This window comes from Salvelinus alpinus, chromosome 24 (genome assembly GCF_045679555.1).
Source record: "Salvelinus alpinus chromosome 24, SLU_Salpinus.1, whole genome shotgun sequence".
In the NCBI taxonomy this organism is placed as follows: domain Eukaryota; kingdom Metazoa; phylum Chordata; class Actinopteri; order Salmoniformes; family Salmonidae; genus Salvelinus; species Salvelinus alpinus.
The window spans coordinates 28,362,655-28,383,797 of NC_092109.1; the positions used below are offsets into that span (position 1 = coordinate 28,362,655).

The following is a 21,143-nucleotide window of genomic DNA, read 5'->3' on the forward strand; positions in this document are numbered from 1 at the left end:
CATAAACTGGATGGTTCGAGCCCTGAATGCTGATTGGCTGGCAGATTTAAGCAATAAGGCACCTTGGGGGTTTGTGGTATATGGACAAGCAATGAGGCACAAGTGGGTGTGGTATATGGCCAATACTCACGATGCAAAGCAGAGTGCCTGGATACAGCCTTTAGCTGTGGTATATTGGCCATTTACCACAAACCCCCGAAGTGCCTTATTGCTATTATAAACTGGTTACCAACTCAATTAGAACAGTACAAATAAATGTTGCCATACCCGTGGTATACGGTCTGTTATAAACTGGGTGTTTCGAGCCCTGAATGCTGATTGGCTGACAGCCGTGGTATATCAGACAGTATACCATGGGTATGACAAAACATTTTTTTACTGCTCCAATTATGTTGCTAACCAGTTTATAATAGCAATAAGGCTATTATAAACTGTCATGCCTAAGAACAGCCCTTAGCCGTGGTATATGGACAATATAAGTTGTCCCCCCACTTCTAGAACAAAGTTGCACACCTTACTATAGCTGTCTTTTCTGTGAAACTATGGCAAACAAAATCATTCTAAAGAGACAGTTCACTTTTTTATTACTTCTCCCAGAATTTTACATTTTGTTTGTAACAAAATATAGAATTTTAAAACGGTGAAAAAAATACTATGAAGCTTTTGAACAGCACATTTTACACTTTGCTAAGTAATTGGGTAAGGGTTGCATTGAGGAGGAGAAACATTGGGAGAAATAATTGTAGCAAACTTGCATTCCTATCAGTGCATTACCTCATCACATATGTTCTCTACAAAGGCTTATTGATATGTTCCATGTATTACAGTACATTCCATAATTGTCCTTAGTCATCTGTAAGTACACTGGAATCTTGTATGCTGTGCGGCAGCTTTTGATCATGCAACATTAATCAACACAATCTGTACTTGCAAACAAATCTTACTCAGACCTCAGTCTCAAGCAGGGATTTAGAAAGCCAGATATGTCCAGTCTGGCTTTCTAACTCCCTGGTCTCAAGTAAGAACTTGACACGCATCCTCATCCACTGGTAAATAAGTCACTACTATTGGGGATGATTAATATGCACACACCATGATTGTCCTTGAATTACACTTTGGAATTTTAGGTAAGAAAATATAACGTCTGTAATACCATTCAAACTTGTGTTACTGCAGCCTCTTAGTCCCCTTGTACAGTACTTACTCATACATGTATTTGTTTGTAACTCTGAGACCCTTTGGTTTGAAGGAACATAAACACACATACAACCTTGATCTTAACAATTTAGAAAATGAAGGATATTACTAAACAAATCCCAAATGCGGGAAAACAAGTTAAAAGGGCTTCGCTCCAGTTCCATCTGACAGAATGCATTTACATGTATCCAGATAGACATATTTTGGTGGATTTCAAACCATATCTCAAATAAGTACTGTATTATATCAGAATAATGCATAGGAAAATGTAATAATAAATTAAATAGTAAGACAGGTCATGCATAAGCCTCAATGATAAACATAGTATTTTAAATAGCTGTGTTTTCAAATGGACACATTCCCATAAGCCCAAAAACACACATCAAGCCTATGAGTTACAGTTTGACATATTATTGATATGTAGTCTACTTGCATATCTATATAGCTGGTTAGGTTTAAGCTTTTTTTCAGCCTTGTATTTGACACAATATTAAATAAAGAGATGAATTTGTAGATTTAGGAGGCCAAGCCCAGCAGAAATCCCCCAGCAAAACCTCCTGTGAGGACAATATTCTTCTTCACAAATGTCTGCACCTGGTAAAAAGAAAAACACCAATGCATGGTTAAGTTTAGCAGAGTATTGATAAGCATTGTTCTTAGTATGAAAGCCCGTTCCTTATGAGCCCAAGCCCGAAAATGCAAAAAGTTAAAGTTATGACTGTGCCATTATACAATACATAGCCTACCACATATTACGCATGGCAGAAAAACAAAACAAAACTGATTTAAGATGTCTTTAGTACATAATTGGTCTAGCTTATACTCCAAAATTAAACAGATTTGAGTAGTCGCCTTTGAGTGTGGACTGTATTATTATGCATATTGGATGGACTGGTTACCTTATGCGACCCTCCAAAATGTCTATCCATGAGTCTGGGAGAGAACGTATAGCCCTAGGCGATGCACTTGATTTATTGATTTTGCAGTGCGACTTAAAGTTACCCTAGAATTAGTGAATTTGTATTTGATTTTGAATAGCCTACTAAATAGGGATTTCTATTGATTGACACATTACCTTCAGCTATACAGAATACCTCACCAACATGCATTTCCATCTGCTCTCCTTTATTCCTTTCTTGAGCGCGCAGAAGGGCTGTCAAAAGTGTAGTGAAATATGTTTAGTTGCGTAAACATGTCACTATTGATGTTCCCGAACAGATTTCACTAGCCCTAATTAAGCACTGGGTAGATGCAGGAACAGGGTTGGAGAGCCCATGGCATACAGAGTTTGGGGCGGAATATCACCTGTCGGGCAGCGAGAGCATGCTCCTCAAACAGTGGTTGGTTTATGCATGGAGTGAAATTAGTGTTCTTATATTTACTCCTCAACTGCTCATATTAAGAACATTGTAAACACTGTAAAACCAAAGTAGCCTACAAAGCAGACCCACAGGAAAGCGCACAGCCTTCATTTGCAATTTGTGTGCATACAGATGACATGTCACTTTTCCCCTGCCCCTACCCATTTGATAATGGACCATTCTAAATCTAAACAAATTTTACATATTAGTAATGACAAGATTAAATTGAGAATAGTCTGATGGGTGAAAATATGATCGCTTGATGAGAGGACAGCTGTGCAGCACGAGGCAAGGAACCGGGCGCAAGCTTTTTTCTACTTTCTCATCAATGGAGCCTATAGTTCGCACCATGCAGCCCATATGTTTTTATTTAAGGTTTGTATCATGTTGTGAGTTGATGCCCGTTTCATGAGCGACTTACTATCTCATAATTAGGGTTATCACTTTTTTCCTCGAGAAATTAAATGTTTCATGTTTTGTTTGCGTGCCACGATACAAGTATTGCGATACGAAGTATCGTGGCAAGGAAACAAAACATGAAACATATTCAATTTCTCGAGGGAAAAAGTAAAAATGTTAGAAACAAACAGCATTATGTTGTCACCAAGAGTCACATTTGTTTATTTTGCAAACTAAAGCACCGACATTTTTAAATAAAGTAGGACCATAGAGTTAGTCTAATTCATGTTTTCTTTTTGCAATGAAAAATCTGGTGTCGTAGTATCACGACACTGGCATCATGACAATCCTACTTATAATAATGACATATTATTTCAGTTAAAACTCACAACTCAGTCAGATTTTATTTTTTGGGTGGCAGGAACGGGCTTCCATATATTTGACATTGTTCTCTTTTATACTCTGGAGTAAAAAGGTGTGGATAGCTTCAACATCATACCATTAGTCATGAGCATATTTGAAATGCTAAAATCACAACACCAAAGAGATCATAAGACTTGAATCAGATAGGAAACATCCACCATTTTATAGTAGACCATGATGACCCCTTACCTCATCCACTTTTGTCCTGACTTCCTTACTGGGCTTTTCTGTATTCAACTTCAGCTGCTTCTTGGCCTTGTTTACATCACGCTCCACTCTCTTCCAGTCCACTTTGATGTACCCTGTGTGGTTGGCAATCTAGAAGGAAATGAATCACACACCAATAATGGAAATGTGACTGGGGTTGAGCCATAACACACTTCCATGTGTCCTAATGTGAAACATGAGTGTCAAATATGTGTTAAATGTAGGTAAATAAGTCAGCCAGGTGTTATTTAGAACTATGGATATTCAAACACAAAATAAATTGATGCAGAGCATAAAAAGTCACACCTTACCTGAAGCAAAAAGAAGCCTCCACCCACTGCTGAAGCCGCCAGCTTTCCAACTTTCTGGAACAAATACCCAGCACACCTAAGAGGAAAAACAGCTATTAAAACAGAGACCTGCCAAGTCATAAATTGTTAAAATTGTAGAACACCACAGCAGATTCACATGGCTTATCCATTTATTATTTATTCATATTACACAATCAGGACTGATTGACTCACCAGCCAGACACTCCACCAATGGCAAGCTGGGTAGCAACATCATACTTCTCTGCTACTGGCCCAGAGTTCTTGCCAAAAACTTTGTTCCACCATCTCTGTTTCTTGGCATAGTCTACCACCTCTTCACTCTTATCTAGAAGATACTCTACCACCTCCTCACTCTTATCTAGAAGAACAAATCACACACAAAAAAAGTGTCAGACCCGCCACCATGTAACTGTATCTAGTTGTAATTTGATATAGCCAATTATTACATTGATTTCAAAGTCATACGCTTGATTGTCCTTGGCTCACATGACCTTGCAGGACACTGAAATACAGTGTGCATCTTATGCTGCGTCTGATGCCAGAAAGTAGACTACATTGACCTTTACAAATCCAGGCTTCTGGACACTTGAAAATAGAGGCCTAAAATAGACCCGCCTAGAGACCAGATGGCCATCAATTTCACTTTCAGTCAGACAGACTTGTGATCAGCTCAGCAGTCAAGAGATTTGGTCTGTCTCAAGATCAAACACACTGACCTGGCAGACACAATCCTTTTTGATGCATACCATTGATATTGAATTTCTTTTGTTTCGTTTTATGGAATTGGCCTTGTTTGTTTTAAGGTCAGTGCTATCCGGGATCCTTGTGACATCCCTACCCTAAAAGCCAATTTATGCTTGATCTGAAAATGTGGTCGGAGGCTCCGTATGGAGGGTGTGACGCAATTGCGGCGCCTTCGGAGGCATGCAAAGGCCAAAGGATCATCGATGCTTGGCTGTCATTTGACAAATAAATATAATTGTAAAAAATTGCCTGCGCTACAGACAGCGATATCGGTCTGCTAATACAGGACTAGTAAAGGCCCAGTGCATTACTTAAAAAATATATATAAATAAGGCCTCCCGAGTGGCGCAGTGGACTAAGGCTCTGCAGCACAGGGCTTGAGGCATCACTACAGACCCGGGTTTAATCCCAGGCTGTGTCACAACCGGCCGTGACCGGGAGACCCATAGGGCGGAGCACAATTGGCTCAGCATTGTTCGGGTTCCATGGATTTTATTTTTACTACATTCTACATTGTAGAATAATATTGAAGACATCAAAACTATGAAAAAACATAGTAGTAAGAACAATAACATGCAATAATAACATGTAGTAGTAGTAGTAGTAATAACATGTAGTAACCAAAAAAGTGTTGAACAAATCAAAATGTATTTTATATTTGAAATTCTTCAAAGTAGCCAGCTCTCAGCCAGCTTCATGAATGCACCTGGAATGCATTTCAATTATTTATTTATTTGACCTTTATTTAACTAGGCAAGTCAGTTAAGAACAAATTCTTATTTTCAATGACAGCCTAGGAACAGTGGGTTAACTGCCTTGTTCAGGGGCAGAACGACAGATTTGTACCTTGTCAGCTCGGGGATTCGAACTTGCAACCTTTCGGTTACTAGCCCAACGCTCTAACCACTAGGCTACCCTGCCGCCCCAATTAACAGGTGTGCCTTCTTAAAAGTTAATTTGTGGAATTTATTTTCCTCTTAATGCGTTTGAGCCAATCAGTTGTGTTGTGACAAGGTAGGAGTGGTATACAGAAGATAGCCTATTTGGTAAAACACCAAGTCAATATTATGGCAAGAACAGCTGAAATAAGCAAGAACTTTGAAAGTTTATTCAACTGCAGTGGCAAAAACCATCAAGTGCTAGGATGAAACTGGCTCTCATGAGGACCACCAGAGGAAAGGAAGACCCAGAGTTACCTCTGCTGCAGAGGATAAGTTCATTAGAGTTAGGTTGAATTGCTGTAAAGAAACTACTAAAGGACACCAATAAGAAGAAGAGACTAGCTTGGGCCAAGAAACACGAGCAATGGACATTGGACCGGTGGAAATCTGTCCTTTGGTCTGATGAGTCCAAATTGGATATGTTTGGTTCCAACTGCCGTGTCTTTGTGAGACGCAGAGTAGGTGAATGGATGATCTCTGCATGTGTGATTCCCACCACGAAGCATGGAGGAGGTGGTGTGATGGTGCTTTGCTGGTGACAATGTCTGTGATTTATTTAGAATTCAAAGCATACTTAACAAGCATGGCTACCACAGCATTCTGCAGCGAGACACCATCCCATCTGGTTTGTGCTTGTTTTTCAACAGGACAATGACCCAAAACACACCTCCAGGCTGTGTAAGGGCTATTTGACCAAGAAGGAGAGTGATGGAGTGCTGCATCAGATGACCTTGTCTCCACAAATCACCCGACCTCAACCCAATTGAGATGAGTTGGACCGCAGAGTGAAGGAAAAGCACCCAACAAGTGCTCAGCATGTGGGAACTCCTTCAAGACTGTTGGAAAAGAGAGGCAGAGGAAGTCGGAGAGAGAGGGAGGAAGAGGGTGAGCTTGAATCGGTTAAAGTGCAGGAAAAAGGGAGGTTTTTTAAATAAGAATGGTAGAAAGTGTAAGCAGAGTGTGCTGTACACCGGATCAAAGATAGGAGGAGAAATGGAAGTGATTGAGGGCAAAGTATCGGAGGGGGTAGTTCTTGGAGTTCTCGGAGCCCGAGGCTTGCACCGAGAGTCAGGATAAAGATGAGTCTGGTAGGAGTAAAATGTTTGGAAAAAGTGGACCCTTGCCTTTTGGCTGATCCATTTGTGGTTTCAGGATGGGTGAAAACAGAGTTGGGTGCTGTAGAATCAGTAAAGGTAACCAGAAGTGATCTTGTGATAATTTTTTTGCATTTCTGCTGGTCAGAGGGAGCAGGCGGTCCGCGTTAAATGAATGGGGAATAAGAGATGTGATTTGTTTTGCTCTCAAGAAAAGGGCACCATTGAAAGGAGTGATTACTGGGGAAGCGGTAAATGTGAAAGTTAACCAACTGAAGGGGAAGATTCCCGGTGTCGTTTGGAGCGACGCAGACAGGGTTGGGTGAGTGGTGAAACAGAAGAGACGTTGTCTGTCCTTTTGAGTTTCGATGTTGATGTCCTTGCCTGACAAAGTGAAGTTAGGATATAATCACTACCAGTCAAAGGTTTTAGAACACCTACTCATTCCAGGATTTTTCTTTCTTTTTACTATTTTCTACATTGTAGAATAAGAGTGAAGACATCAATACTATGAAATAACACATTTGGAATCATGTAATAACCAAAAAAGTGTTAAAATCCAAATATATTTTATAATTGAGATTCTTCAAATAGCCACCCTTTGCCTTGACGACAGCTTTGCACACTCTTGGCCTTCTCTCAACCAGCCTCACCTGGAATGCTTTTCCAACTGTCTTGAAGGAGTTCCCACATATGCTAAGCACTTTTTGGCTGCTTTTCCATTACTCTGCGGTCCAGGTTACTACATGATTCCATATGTGTTATTTCATAGTTTTGATGTCTTCACTATTATTCTACAATGTAGAAAATAGTAAAAATAAAGAAAAAACTGAAATGTCCAGGGTGATAGAGGCAGGTTGAGGTTTCCAGGGTTAGAGTAGTGCAGAAGTTGTCATATGCTGAGGCAGTGAAGAAAGTAGAGGAAGATGGGTCAAGGGATCCTGAGAGGAGTGGTGTGAGTAGTAGATCTGTACCAGTACAGAGGGATAGACCAACAAGTGATATATGCTTCAGTAAGATTGGATTTTTTGTTTTATAGCAATGGTATCAACTGTACTACCGGGATGGAATGGAAGTTGCTGGGAAAATTGAGGTTGTGGTGGCAGCTGCAGAGAGGTATTTGGGTGTGTGAGACTTGACGTCAGAAGAGTTACAGGGTGTGGTGGTGTCCCGTCCTTTCAGACTGTTGGCCTGAGGTAGGACTAGATAGATGTAAATAGTGGAGAAGGGTGGTGGGTTGTGTTGATTTATTTTCTATAAGGGAGTTATACTCCAGTCTAGTAGGTAGCGGTAATGCAACATTTGATGCCAACCGCTGTTAAACCTCATCGAATAACAAAAATAAGTGGTTAGTAATACTACAAGATTGGACAAGAAAGTAGGCGGGGTCCCATAACATGGCCTTCACTATCCCCTATAAGAGACCTCAGTAATGGCACAGTAAGACATACCAGGAAGGCATAATGCCAAATATTATATAACCAAGTTATTGAATGGACCCAATGTGTGTGTCGTAGTTAGTAGTAAATGTGTTAGGCTAACCAGCTACTGAACTACTAACATTAGCTAGTACACACTGCTTCTACACCTGCATTGCTTGCTGTTTGGGGTTTTAGGCTGGGTTTCTGTACAGCACTTTGAGATATCAGCTGATGTAAGAAGGGCTATATAAATACATTTGATTTGATTAGCTAACTACCGACCAACACACCCAGGGGCAGTGGAAGGTACGTTAGCCAACTACCGTTACAGCTGCTAGCAACAGGGACTAAGTCCCTGAATAGCAGGCGTGGTGACTTGCAAACGAGGCACGCTGATGTGCATTTCACACCGAGTTTTTTCTATCTATCTAGCTAACGTTTACTAACTGCGATTTTTAGCTAGCATAACATTTTGCACATGCTAGTTAACTTTCTGAAGGGCAGCGTTCAAGTGCATTAACGTAAAGAAAGACAAACGCATGCAGTTTGCGTGCCAGTATTTTATATTTTCAGTCAGATTAAAGACTATTTGTGGATAATTACCTAGATCAATATATTTAAACTATGTATTCTATTTCAAATATTTGTGGCTAGTTTGTTTCTCACCTTTCTTCTTCTCGGCCATTTTTTCTCAAGTCACTTTGTTTCAACCCGGATTTGAATCGAGAGCCCATCCGGAATATCACGTGATGGAGCAGAAAACTGGCCTAGTAGAAGCGAGACATTCTCCAAGTATGGGCTGACTGCAGTGTGCGATTCGGCCCACGTTTGACCCCGCCCACTTTATTTTGCCAATCTGAGGTTTGACAGTCTTTTTTATTTGTATTTTATTTTAATTTTTTATTAACAACAAATCAATACAGAAAGTACATAAGGGAACACAAGTATATATAGATTATATATAATGGACAATCGAGCTAGGGGGTACAATATCACATTACAATTACACAAGGACCTTAAGGGACATACATACACTTACAATTCTAACAGCTTTTTTGTTAGTAGAGTATTTAACTGTCTTAAAATTCAGTTCAATTTCTTTTTGTAGGGTAAGAAAATTTGTTTTTTTGTTAGTAAATTTACATTTGTGTATATGAAATTTGGCCAAAAGAATAATGAAATTAATTACATAAAAATGTTCTGCTTATTTCTATCGAATGTAAAGAATCCAAGCAGTACATCTCTCCACAATAGTGTAAAATCTTCATAAATGTCTTGCCACAGTTTTCTTACATGAATACAATGCCAAAAAAAAAAAGATGCAACACTGTTTCTGGCTGGTCATTACAAAAGGAGCAATTTGAGTTTATGTTTTCCTTAAACTTCTTCATATAGTGGTTGGCAGGATAATATTTATGAAATTTTTTAAAGGAAACTTCCTTAATTTTGTTAACAAGTAGGTATGTGTGTTGCAACATCCAAACTTTTTTACAACAGATATTATCAATAAATCCATTCCAATAAGGCATGACATAAGGTATAGATACAACATCCTGCTGAAACAAGGTTCGTATCGCTCTGTTGTTGAATGGACCAAAAGAGAAACAAATCTTTCCTACTGATGAGTCAACAGGGTCAATAGAAGGGAGGCTCTGAGGGTCAGGTCTTGACACGTTCCTGAATAACAGAGCAACACCTGAGGGAATGGCGTCTAAAACAATTGCAAAATCTTTAGGTGTTACAGGGACCTTGTAAAGTGATAAGAACTCCTTATAACTGAGTAAAAGACCCTCTGCATTCACCAATAGGATATTATTTCGGAACCAATATTCTAAAAACAAAGAAGTATTTTTATACAATATATCCCGATTATTCCAAATATAATATCTTTGTGGGGAAAAATTGTGTTTATAAATTAAGGACCATGACAAGAAAACCTGCCGATGAAAAGCAGAAAGTGTAACGGCAGCCTTCCTCTTCTTCACGAGAAGAGGAGGTGTAGCAGGGATCAGACCAACACGCAGCGTAGCCAGTGCTCAACATGTTTAATAGACGAAAACAGTGAACACTTACAAATACAAAAATAACAAACGTGGCAAACCGAAACAGTCCTCTCTGGTGCAATGAACACAAAGACAGGATACAACCACCCACAAAATCCCAACACAAAACAAGCCACCTAAATATGATTCCCAATCAGAGACAACACAAAACACCTGCCTCTGATTGAGAACCATATTAGGCCAAACATAGAAACAGACAAACTAGACACACAACATAGAATGCCCACCCAGCTCACGTCCTGACCAACACTAAAACAAGTAAAACACACAAGAACTATGGTCAGAACGTGACAGTACCCCCCTCCTGAGGTGCGGACTCCGAACGCACCACCTAAAACTCTAGGGGAGGGTCTGGGTGAGCATCTGTCCGCGGTGGCGGCTCCGGCGCTGGACGAGGATCCCACTCCACCATTGTCTTTGTCCCCCTCCTTAGCGTCCTTTGAGTGACGACCCTCGCCGCCGACCTTGGCCTAGGAACCTTCACAAAGGGCCCCACCAGACTGAGGAGACAGCTCCGGACCGAGAGGTAGCTCAGGACAGAGAGGGAGCTCAGGACAGAGAGGTAGCTCAGGACAGAGAGGTAGCTCAGGACAGAGAGGTAGCTCAGGACAGAGAGGTAGCTCCAGACTAATGGCAGCTCATGACTGGAGGGCAGCTCATGACTGGAGGGCAGCTCATGACTGGAGGGCAGCTCATGACTGGAGGGCAGCTCATGACTGGAAGGCAGCTCATGACTGGCGGGCGGCTCCTGACTGGCGGGCGGCTCCGGCAGCTCCTGACTGGCGGGCGGCTCCGGCGGCTCCTGACTGGCGGGCGGCTCCGGCGGCTCCTGACTGGCGGGCGGCTCCGGCGGCTCCTGACTGGCGGGCGGCTCTGGCGGCTCCTGACAGACGGGCGGCTCTGGCGGCTCCTGACTGACGGGCGGCTCTGGCGGCTCCTGACAGACGGGCGGCTCTGGCGGCTCCTGACAGACGGGCGGCTCTGGCGGCTCCTGACAGACGGGCGGCCCTGGCGGCTTGGGACAGACGGGCGGCTCTGGCGGCTCGGGACAGACGGGCGGCTCGGGACAGACGGGCGGCTCAGATGGCGCTGGGCAGACGGATGGCTCAGATGGCGCTGGGCAGGCAGGCAGCTCAGATGGCGCTGGGCAGGCAGGCAGCTCAGACGGCGCTGGGCAGACGGCCGACTCTGACCTGCTGAGGCGCACAGTAGGCCTGGTGCGTGGTGCCGGAACTGGTGGTACCGGTTTGTAGAGACGCACCTCAAGGCTAGTGCGGGGAGCAGGAACAGGGCACACTGGACTCTCGAGGCCCACTATACACCTGGTGCGTGGTACCGGCACTGGTGGTACCGGGCTGAGGGCACGCACCTCAGGGCGAGTGCGGGGAGAAGGAACAGTGCGCACAGGGCTCTGGATACGCACAGTAAGCTTGGTGCGTGGTGCCGGAACTGGTGGTACCGGGCTGGAGACACGCACCACAGGGAGAGTGCGTGGAGGAGGAACAGAGTTCTGGAGACGCACAGGACGCCTGGTGCGTGGTGCCGGAACTGGAGGTACCGGGCTGGAGACACGCACCACAGGGAGAGTGCGTGGAGGAGGAACAGGGCTCTGGAGACGCACTGGAAGCCTGGTGCGTGGTGTTGGCACCGATGGTACTGGGCTGAGGGCGCGCACCTCAAGGCGAGTGCGGGGTGCTGGAACTGGAGGCCTGGTACGTGGCGCCGGCACCGGAGAGCTGGTGCATGGGGCTGCCACAGGAGAGCTGGTGCGCTGAGCTGGCACAGGACGTGCAAGGCTAGGGAGGCGCACAGGAGGCCTGGTGCGTGAGGCTGGCATAGTCTTCACCAGACGGCTAGCCCGCACCTCAGGACGAGTATGGAGAGCTGACTCAGGTGATATCAAATCCCCGACACGCTCCGTCGGGCGGATGTCGTGCCTCATGCACCAAACCAGCAAATCCCTAATTTCTCTCTCCTCCAATTTCCCCATTAGATCCTTCACAGTCTCTACTTCGCTCACCTCCAATACCGCCCTCACCGGCTCTGGTTCCATCCTTGGCTCCTTACGGTAAGCAGGGGGAGTTGGCTCAAGTCTCCTACTTGACCCAGCTACACTCCCCTTTAGCCCCCACCCAATACATTTTTGGGGTTTCTTCTCGGGCTTCCTACCGCGTCGTGCTAACCTCATTCGCCGGTATCCCTCTGCACATTGCTCCATGGAATCCCAGGCGGGCTCCGGCACTCTCCCTGGGTCGATCGACCACCTGTCTATTTCCTCCCAAGTGGTATAACCCAGATCCTGCTCACGCTGCCGAGCTAGCTCCTCAAAACGCCGCCTCTCCACTTTCGCTGCCTCCAGCTCAGATTTGGGGCGGCGATATTCCCCTGGCTCTGCCCAGGGTCCTTTTCCATCCAACTCGTCCTCCCAATTCCAAGAATCCTGAAATCGCTGCTGCTGCCGCTGCTGCCCGTTACTACGCTGCTTGGTCCGTGTTTGGTGGGTGGTTCTGTAACGGCAGCCTTCCTCCTCTTCACGAGAAGAGGAGGTGTAGCAGGGATCGGACCAACACGCAGCGTAGCCAGTGCTCAACATGTTTAATAGACGAAAACAGTGAACACTTACAAATACAAAAATAACAAACGTGGCAAACCAAAACAGTCCTCTCTGGTGCAATGAACACAAAGACAGGAAACAACCACCCACAAAATCCCAACACAAAACAAGCCACCTAAATATGATTCCCAATCAGAGACAACACAAAACACCTGCCTCTGATTGAGAACCATATTAGGCCAAACATAGAAACAGACAAACTAGACACACAACATAGAATGCCCACCCAGCTCACGTCCTGACCAACACTAAAACAAGTAAAACACACAAGAACTATGGTCAGAACGTGACAGAAGTTTCACTGGAATTTTGTCAATATTATAATTGCAAAACAACATGAAGTTAAGGCCACCAAAAGTAGAGAAGACATGATGAGGAATAAAATTCCAGATAGAAGTGGGTCTTCTTAGGAATTGTTTTATCCAATTGATCTTAAAAGTATTATTTAAAGTAGTAAAGTCCACCATTCTCATAAGTGTTCATTACAACAGTTTTCCTAATGTAATGGGTACGGTTTCTCCAAAGAAAGTTGAAAAGCATCTGGTCTATCTCCTTGCTTATTTTACTGTCAAGATATAAAGATAGAGCGCCATATGTTAGTCTAGAGATACCTTCGGCCTTGGTTATTAGGACTCTACCTTTTAAAGATAAGTCCCTCTGTATCCATTGATTTAGCTTCTTCTGGGTATTTTTAATAAGAGGGTCAAAATTTAGTAAGCCTCTAGACTTCTGATCCTTTGTAATGGTTATGCCTAAATATGTAAGTTCTTCTTTTACTGGAATACCATAATATGAAGGTGTCACACAATCTTTGACAGCTATGAGTTCACATTTATTAATGTTAAGGTATAGACCAGACGCTTTGGAAAAGGATTGTATCACATTGATCGATATGGGAATTTGGTTAGCGTCTTTCAGAAAAAGTGTAGTATCATCAGCCAGCTGGCTTATAATAATTTCTTTACCAGCTATGGAAATACCTTGTACAGGACTATTTTTTAAAGAATTTGCAAGAAGTTTGGTGATTAATAAAAACAGGTACGGGGAGATAGGACAACCTTGCCTAATTCCTCTCTTTAACTCAAATCTAGGTGAGGTGCCATATTTCAATTTGATAGAGCTGTTACCATTTGCATAGAGAGTCTTAATAGCCTTACAGAAAAAATCCCCAAAGCCAAGTCTCTCAATGGAGTGGAAGAGAAACTGATGCTCTACTGTGTCAAATGCTTTATTAAAATAAAAAAATAATATGAAGCTATCCTCAGTTATTAGGTCTGAGTAGTCAAGTATGTCTAATACTAGTCTGACATTGTTAGAAATATGTCTGTTCCTCATGAAGCCAGACTGTGTTTCATCAATGACTGCATCCAGGACTTCTTTAATTATTTTTGCAAGTAGTAAGGCTAATATCTTATAGTCATTATTAAGAAGACAAATTGGACGCCAGTTATCGATGAGCAGCACTTCTTTTTTAGGCTTAGGTATCAGTGTTATTAACCCCTGACTCATTGTAGGAGGGAGAACATTGTTTTTAATACTCTCTAAAAAGACTTCAAATAGGAAGGGAGCTATTTGTTCAGAAAATAATTTGTAAAATTCTGATGTAATTCCATCAACACCTGGTGATTTATTGTTCTTTAGATGTTTGATAGACTCTATAATCTCTTCAACTTTGATGGGTTCATCACACTGTTTAGATTCTATATCACTGATAGTGAACATTATTCAGTGAGTTAAAAAACATATCTGTGGATTCCTGACAGTACGTAGAGCTATACAATTTTCTGTAAAAAATGTTGGTCATCTGTAATAACACCATCAATGTTTAATTTATGGATAGTGTTATTTTTAGAGTGAAATTTCTCAAGTCTAAAGAAATAGGATGAATTCTGTTCTCCCTCCTCAATCCATTTTTTCCTAGATCTAATAAAGGCTCCTTCTGCTTTTAATCTATATATATTATCCAGTTTATTTTGTAACTCAATTAGTTCCATCTTCTCCTCCCCCGAGAGGCCGGCTGGGGACCTCTGAGAAAGGGAAGTTATCTTAATGATCACCTTTTCCTCCTCAGCTCTTCTGGTCTTAGCAAGATTACTACCATATTTTCTAAGGTATTTGGACACCTCAAATTTAAAGAGCTCCCAAGGCTGTAGCATAGTATCACCATTGAATACAGGCGGTTCAACCTTCATCGTATATTTCAAAAAAGTATTTAAATAATGAGATACAGCCACCAATCCAAAGAAAGGATAGGCGGGAGCTAGAAAGTACAATTTCGATCTCTAGTGCCTCTTATGTCCTACTACCCTTGTGGCGTTTATGGATTCAAAGGACTGGACAGGTGAAAACTACTCTTTCAGTTTGAATAGGCCTATTTCATAGGTATGTTTAAAAACGTTATTTTTTTCGTTATTTTGAATGTATCCATGGTGAGAAAGGATGGAAAAGAGCAGAGGGCATTGTTTAGGTTTAGGAGAAGGTTGCATCTAATCATCTAAAGTAGATTCCTCTTCTCATCTCTGTCCCTTCATCACACTGGCCTGGCAGACACCATGCAGGGCTCCCTTGCACTGGACAAGCACAGTGCCTTTTAGGTAGGGTTTCCCAAACTCAGTCCTCGGGTGGCACACGTTTTGTTTTTTGCCCAGCTCTACACAGCTGATTTCAAATAATCAACTAATCATACTTTGAATCAGCTGTGTAGTGTTAGGACAAAAACCAAAACGTGCACCACTTGGGGTCCTGAGGACCGAGTTTGCATTGTTGGAAAATGTACCCAATTGTCATACTTGAGTAAAAGTAAAGATAATAGAAAATGGCTCAAGTAAAAGTCACCCAGTAAAATATTACTTGAGTAAGTCTAAAAGTATTTGTTTCTAAATATACCCTTGTATCAAAAGTAAATGTAATTTCTAATATACTTAAGTATCAAAAGTAAAAGTATAAATCGTTTCTAATAACTTATATTAAGCAAACTAGACGACAAAATGTTCTTGTTTTTATTTATTTATCGATTTCCAGGGGCACACTCCAACACTCAGACATTATTTACAAAGGAAGCATTTGTGTGTAGTGAGTTTGCCAGATCAGAGGCGATAGGGATGACCAGGGTTGTTTTCTTGATAAGTACGTGAATTGGACCATTTTCCTGTCCTGCTAAGCATTCAAAATGTAACGAGTACTTTTTGGTGTCAGGGAAAATGTATGGAGTAAAAAGTACATTATTTTCTTTAGGAATGTAGTGAAGTAAAAGGAAAAGTTGTCAAAAATATGAATAGTATAGATATCCCAAAAAACTACATAAGTAGTACTTTAAAGTATATTTACTTAAGTACTTTACACCATTGCGAATTTGGGAAACACTGCGTTCAGGCATCAAATCAATCAGTGCAGATGAGAGCAAAGATAGAAAGAGAGGAGGGTTCTATAGATTATTGAGATGCACTTATGACAAATCCAACCATCCTCATTCTATCCTAAATCCCCCAGAGCCCTATATTAGACATATTTAAACATTGTGTTGGCCTACCACTTGTAATATACTGAACAGCCAACTAAAAAATAGAGCTACATTGAGACAGCTTTATTCACTTTTATACGAGACACCTTTTATTATTAATATTATCCTCGATTATCATGTATGGCATGATGATGACTAAGTAGAACAAAAGTCACATTTTATATTCCAATAAATAATGAACCAACGATATACTTAATCAAATGTGTATTTTATTAAACAAGAATACAGTTGGTATAACGGTCTACATACCTATTGAGATGTTCCGTTTGGGTACATGCAGCTTATAACGTCATTACTGACCCAGTAATCAGATGTAGCTCTACTTTGATCACACAGACCTTACACTGAGAACTGGGTGAGCAGTGGACATCTTGGTGTGAGTGACCCATGTTGAGTCCAGATCCATCTTGAAGATGACCACAATGGAAACAAGTATTTAGACTTTTTTGTGTATATTATCCTCTGCAATTTTTATATATCTGTTGCCTGGTGTAACATTTTTATGTGTTTTAAATATGTCCACTCTTTGGACTGTGAAAATCAAACCATTCCCTTGAATAAAAATAGATAGCAATATGCATATTTCACCCATGTTGACCTGCCAATTTAAATGCAAGTGTTTGCCTTATTGATTACAAACAACCACTTCTTGACACCCATAAAGACACTAGAATAGATGATTTATTAACCCTGCATCTCAGTCAACTCAGCAGGGTTGGTCTTAAGCTCCATGTCACATGTTGTGTTTAAAAGTGAAAGTGTCTATAACTGTGTGAAAGTGAAATGTCTATATCTCTGTGTTTATATGACGAAGTGTCCTATTCGTTATAAGCATTCATGAGTGATGTTTATGTTTATTGGCTGGTTAATGTAAACATTATATTGACCAAATTTGACAGTTGACAGCACAACCACTATTTCCATAATGAATGTAGGTTGTCACAATCTTATCTTTTCACCTTTATAAAAATAATCTACATTTCATTCTAACTATATGGAATCAAAAACTTACTCTCCATATGGTTTCATCCATCAGTACCATACCAATATCATGGCCAATACCCATAAACAAAAGATCCAAAGAGAATAAGCCATAGCTCATTGTTTGTTTTCAAGGTTTTGTTGTAAAGTGTGATAGTCTGTTGGGCTGTACAAGAAGCTGAATATATACCTCTGCCTTGAATTAATTCTAAACTTTGTCACAAGTCAATGGATCACATTATAAATATTCTCACACCATTAAAACATTCAAAATGTAACTTTTTTTTTCATAGACCTACCTGCTGGTTTGTGTGGACCTGTCTCCACTGAACCCCTCGTTTGGTGCCTCTCAGCAGCACTGCTTATTGCTCCACATCCTTCCTGCTTCACTAGACCCTGAATTCTAAGAATCAGATGAAAAAGGTTACTTACTTCCTTGGTTGCAGAAGAGAGTAGTTTAAACATTGAGTTGCCTTATGTTTGTGATGTCAGGGAGGACAGGTTCCTTTGGGTCGCCTTAAAAAGTGTGTGTGACAGAGGAGGGGACAGCTGTCACATTCAATCAAATTTCCCCTGGGTCTCTCCCGGCACCTGGATGGGAATTATGAATTAGTCACTTTTTAGGTACTGTCCCTACAGCCAATTCTTACAGCTCTTTGACACACTCTTACGCTCAATATTTACATAACGTGTGTGTCGTTATCAGTATAATAACAACATTTTCTTTCAAACATTAGCAGGATTAATATTTCTGTCAAGATAAGAGAACAGTATTTAATTTGACATATTCTACGGATTGTGTATTATGACTTCTGATTTTAGTGCTTTTTCAAAATAATCTTGTGTCTTTTTATTCCATATGAACAGCACACAACAGATAATGGATCATGCTAGCGAAAGTTTTCCTTTTGTTTTCTGACCTCTCTTGCAACTACGGTATCAGAGCCATGTTAAAAATAAAAAGAGGATTTGGTCATATGATGAAGGCTATGTGAATTTCTTTATTACATTTTGACATGTACATTTTAGTCATTTAGCAGATGCTTTTATTCAGAGCGACTTACAGGAGCAATTAGGGTTAAATGCCTTGCTCAAGGGCACATCAACAGATGTTTCACCTAGTCACCTCACATTTCTTTGCAAAAGATTTTAGGGAAAAAAGAAAGGACCACTTTATTTCATGAATTCATTTCATATTAAAATGTCAATAAAATTTGACTTTCAGAAAGATCACAAAACAAAAAAGGTTATTGTCATTAAAACTTATTTCTCAAAGTTTCAGAGAATTATTAACTTTGTTATGACTTATTCTTGAAACTAAGTACATTACAGGTGTTGTGTTCTGTGATTACATTTTTTTGTGTGATTTATTTGACCATTTTAAAACACAAAACAACCACACGTGGATACCGTACAATGCCATTAAAATCATTGAGGATGACACAAAACAGTTTTAAAATGTATTTCCATTGTGGTCCTCATGAAAACAAAATATACACAAGATTATAACATGAAAACCAAGTACATCTCAAATACATCTCATCAATAGGGAGGAAACCGTACAAGGAATAAAATAGATTACCATGTAATGTTCATTGAAAACAATTATACTTTCCTTTAAGCCTGTGCAGTTTTATAGCATTTTGCCCATAAACCATTTCTTAAGGTTTATCTTAAAACTCTCTAGCATAGGAATGGATTTTATATGGTTTGGTACACCATTGCATTCCACTACACCAGTGTTAAGGAAAGAGCTTTTTCCAGCCATGCTCCTATAGCAGAGCGGTCTGATATTGGCAACACTGTCTCTGGTTTTATGGCTATGAGTCTCTAATGAAATAAAAATAACCAGACGGGTAACTGGGGGCAAGGTCATGTATAACTTTAAAAACCACCAACTGTTTGATCTGCACCACCCGGAGATCAACTGGAAGCCAGTTTAGTTCCCTGAAATGGTTAGGACCAATGTGCGTCCTAGGGAAGAGCTTGAGTATAATTCTCATTAGTTTGATTTGGGCTATTTGAAGTTTGTACTTCATATTTTTTGTTATACCACTGAACCATGAGATACAAGCATATTCATAGTGGCACTGTACCAGATGTTTCCAGGGTCCTCATAGTCTCTGTATCCAGGAACTTGGCAACCATTGCCAGGAACTTTGTCCTGGAGTGAACCTTCCCAATGTCCTTCAGAGCCATGAGTTCACCAGTCGTGTTAGTCCAGTTCACACCCAAGTTCACACCCAAGTTCACACCCAAGTATGTAACAGAGCATTTTTCGTTCACCACTACACCATTACACTTGACCTAGAAGTTGGAAAAGTTTCTTACTTTGTGTTTGGAACTAAACAGGATACAGTTTGTTGTCGGATAACCACTTACTGACTTTAGTCAGTTTGCTGCTTAGGGTCTTTTCAACTGTCTCCTTATTCTTATGTGAAACAAAGAGGGCAGAATCGTCCGCATACAGGAACAGAGAGCCATAGAACTGACCCTGACGGTTGATGTAGAGACAGTATTGATGGAAAGGATATCTTAACATTAACTTATTACCAACGTTTATGCCTTTGATATGGCTTGATATTCCCAAGTATGGATTATCTCCATAAAAAAACGTATTAGTTTACATAAAAACTATTAAACCAGAGTGTGGTGGGTGTGGGCGCAGTTCACCTTAGTGCTGGAGTGATCTCATAATCTTTTCAGGAAATCTGAATGTCAATATTTTCGCTGTGCACTCCATTAGAAGTTTTTTATTTGCATAAACATTTTGGTGAATCATACTGACACCAACATCCATAGAGGGGAAACGTTTTAGTGTTTTGAAGCCCAAAGTACAGGAAGTAACTGCTCATCACTACCGCCCACCCCCAGAGGGTGGGTGGGGCTTTTTTCTGTCTGCATGTACATTGTCTTTGATGTTTACGGAGACAGTATTAGATCAGACAAAAAAATCAAAACCATAGTGGTTCTTCTGGCAGTTTAAGTCAAGACAGGGTTGCACATTTACCTTTACGTCTTGATTGCAATCTCTAATCCTAGCAATTTACAGTCCAGTAGCAGTCAGTGCGGTTTAGGATAAGGGAGGACGATTTTCTTTTGTTAATGGGCATGGCCTTATTTCTATTACAGCATATTGGATAACTGTCATTCATATTCCATTCACCCAGCTCAATGTAACAGCGATAGATTTAGGCTACTACATGATACTCAAATTTTCCCTATACCCATCATGAAGTTGCTACAACCTAGCCTATGAAGGAAAGTTTACAACGTAGGTGCACAAAGGTCGAGAGAAAATGTTGAGGTGACAGACAGTGACACATGGACAGACAGTGACACATTCAATACCGCCTTGCACACTCTTGCCTGCATCTAGCTTATATAGGGTGTAATCATTAGTCCAACAGTTTCAAACAAGAGTTTTTTTGGACAAATTCAGGTATGTTTATCCCCATTTTGTTCCGTTTGCTTATGTTTAAGATTTGTTTTTCAACAGAATCGTCGGAATGAATACATCCCTGACCACTGTAAACACAATTCACTTTCATAGCAGCCACTTTGTATTCCTTCTCACATCTATGCACTCTCCTCCTCTCACCTTTTCCCTTCACTTGTGGACTTCAATGCACAACACATCAGCTGTATGTGACCAGGCAAAAAAAACTTTCCAAGCCAAACTGTTGTTACCATATTAGCTAAAGAAATGTCAGTTTGTGGCGGCAGGGTAGGCTAGTGGTTAGAGCGTTGGACTAGTAACCGAAAGGTTGCAAGTTCAAATCCCTGAGCTGACAAGGTACAATTGGTCATTCTGCCCTTGAACAAGGCAGTTAACCCACTGTTCCT

General features: G+C 41.1%; 2 protein-coding genes across 3 annotated transcripts in view; one reads left to right on the top strand and one right to left on the bottom strand.

The window, feature by feature from the left end:
* The window catches only part of LOC139552534 (uncharacterized), a 387,539-nt gene that overhangs the window by 361,172 nt on the left and 5,224 nt on the right, over positions 1 to 21,143 (top strand). The window lies entirely within an intron of this gene.
* On the bottom strand, positions 568 to 8,916 carry LOC139552535 (FUN14 domain-containing protein 1A-like). 2 transcript variants are annotated; one of them, XM_071364354.1, is made up of 6 exons: positions 8,786 to 8,916; positions 4,112 to 4,277; positions 3,899 to 3,974; positions 3,570 to 3,698; positions 2,273 to 2,350; positions 568 to 1,791 (listed from the first exon to the last, which is right to left on the bottom strand). In XM_071364354.1, exons 1-5 carry the CDS (start codon positions 8,802 to 8,804, stop codon positions 2,279 to 2,281), a joined length of 462 nt encoding a protein of 153 aa, XP_071220455.1. In that variant the 5' UTR covers positions 8,805 to 8,916; the 3' UTR covers positions 568 to 1,791; positions 2,273 to 2,278. The 2 variants fall into 2 exon arrangements, with proteins under 2 accessions (XP_071220455.1, XP_071220454.1); XM_071364353.1 differs by lacking the exon at positions 2,273 to 2,350 and having other exon boundaries at positions 8,786 to 8,915.

Bases quoted from the DNA above. Each gene is read 5' to 3' on its own strand.
- LOC139552535 (XM_071364353.1), bottom strand. The intron at 3,975-4,111 runs GTGAGTCAATCA...TTTTCCTCTTAG, and splicing joins ATTGGTGGAGTGTCTGGCTG to GTGTGCTGGGTATTTGTTCC. The intron at 3,699-3,898 runs GTAAGGTGTGAC...ATTTCCTTCTAG, and splicing joins GAGGCTTCTTTTTGCTTCAG to ATTGCCAACCACACAGGGTA.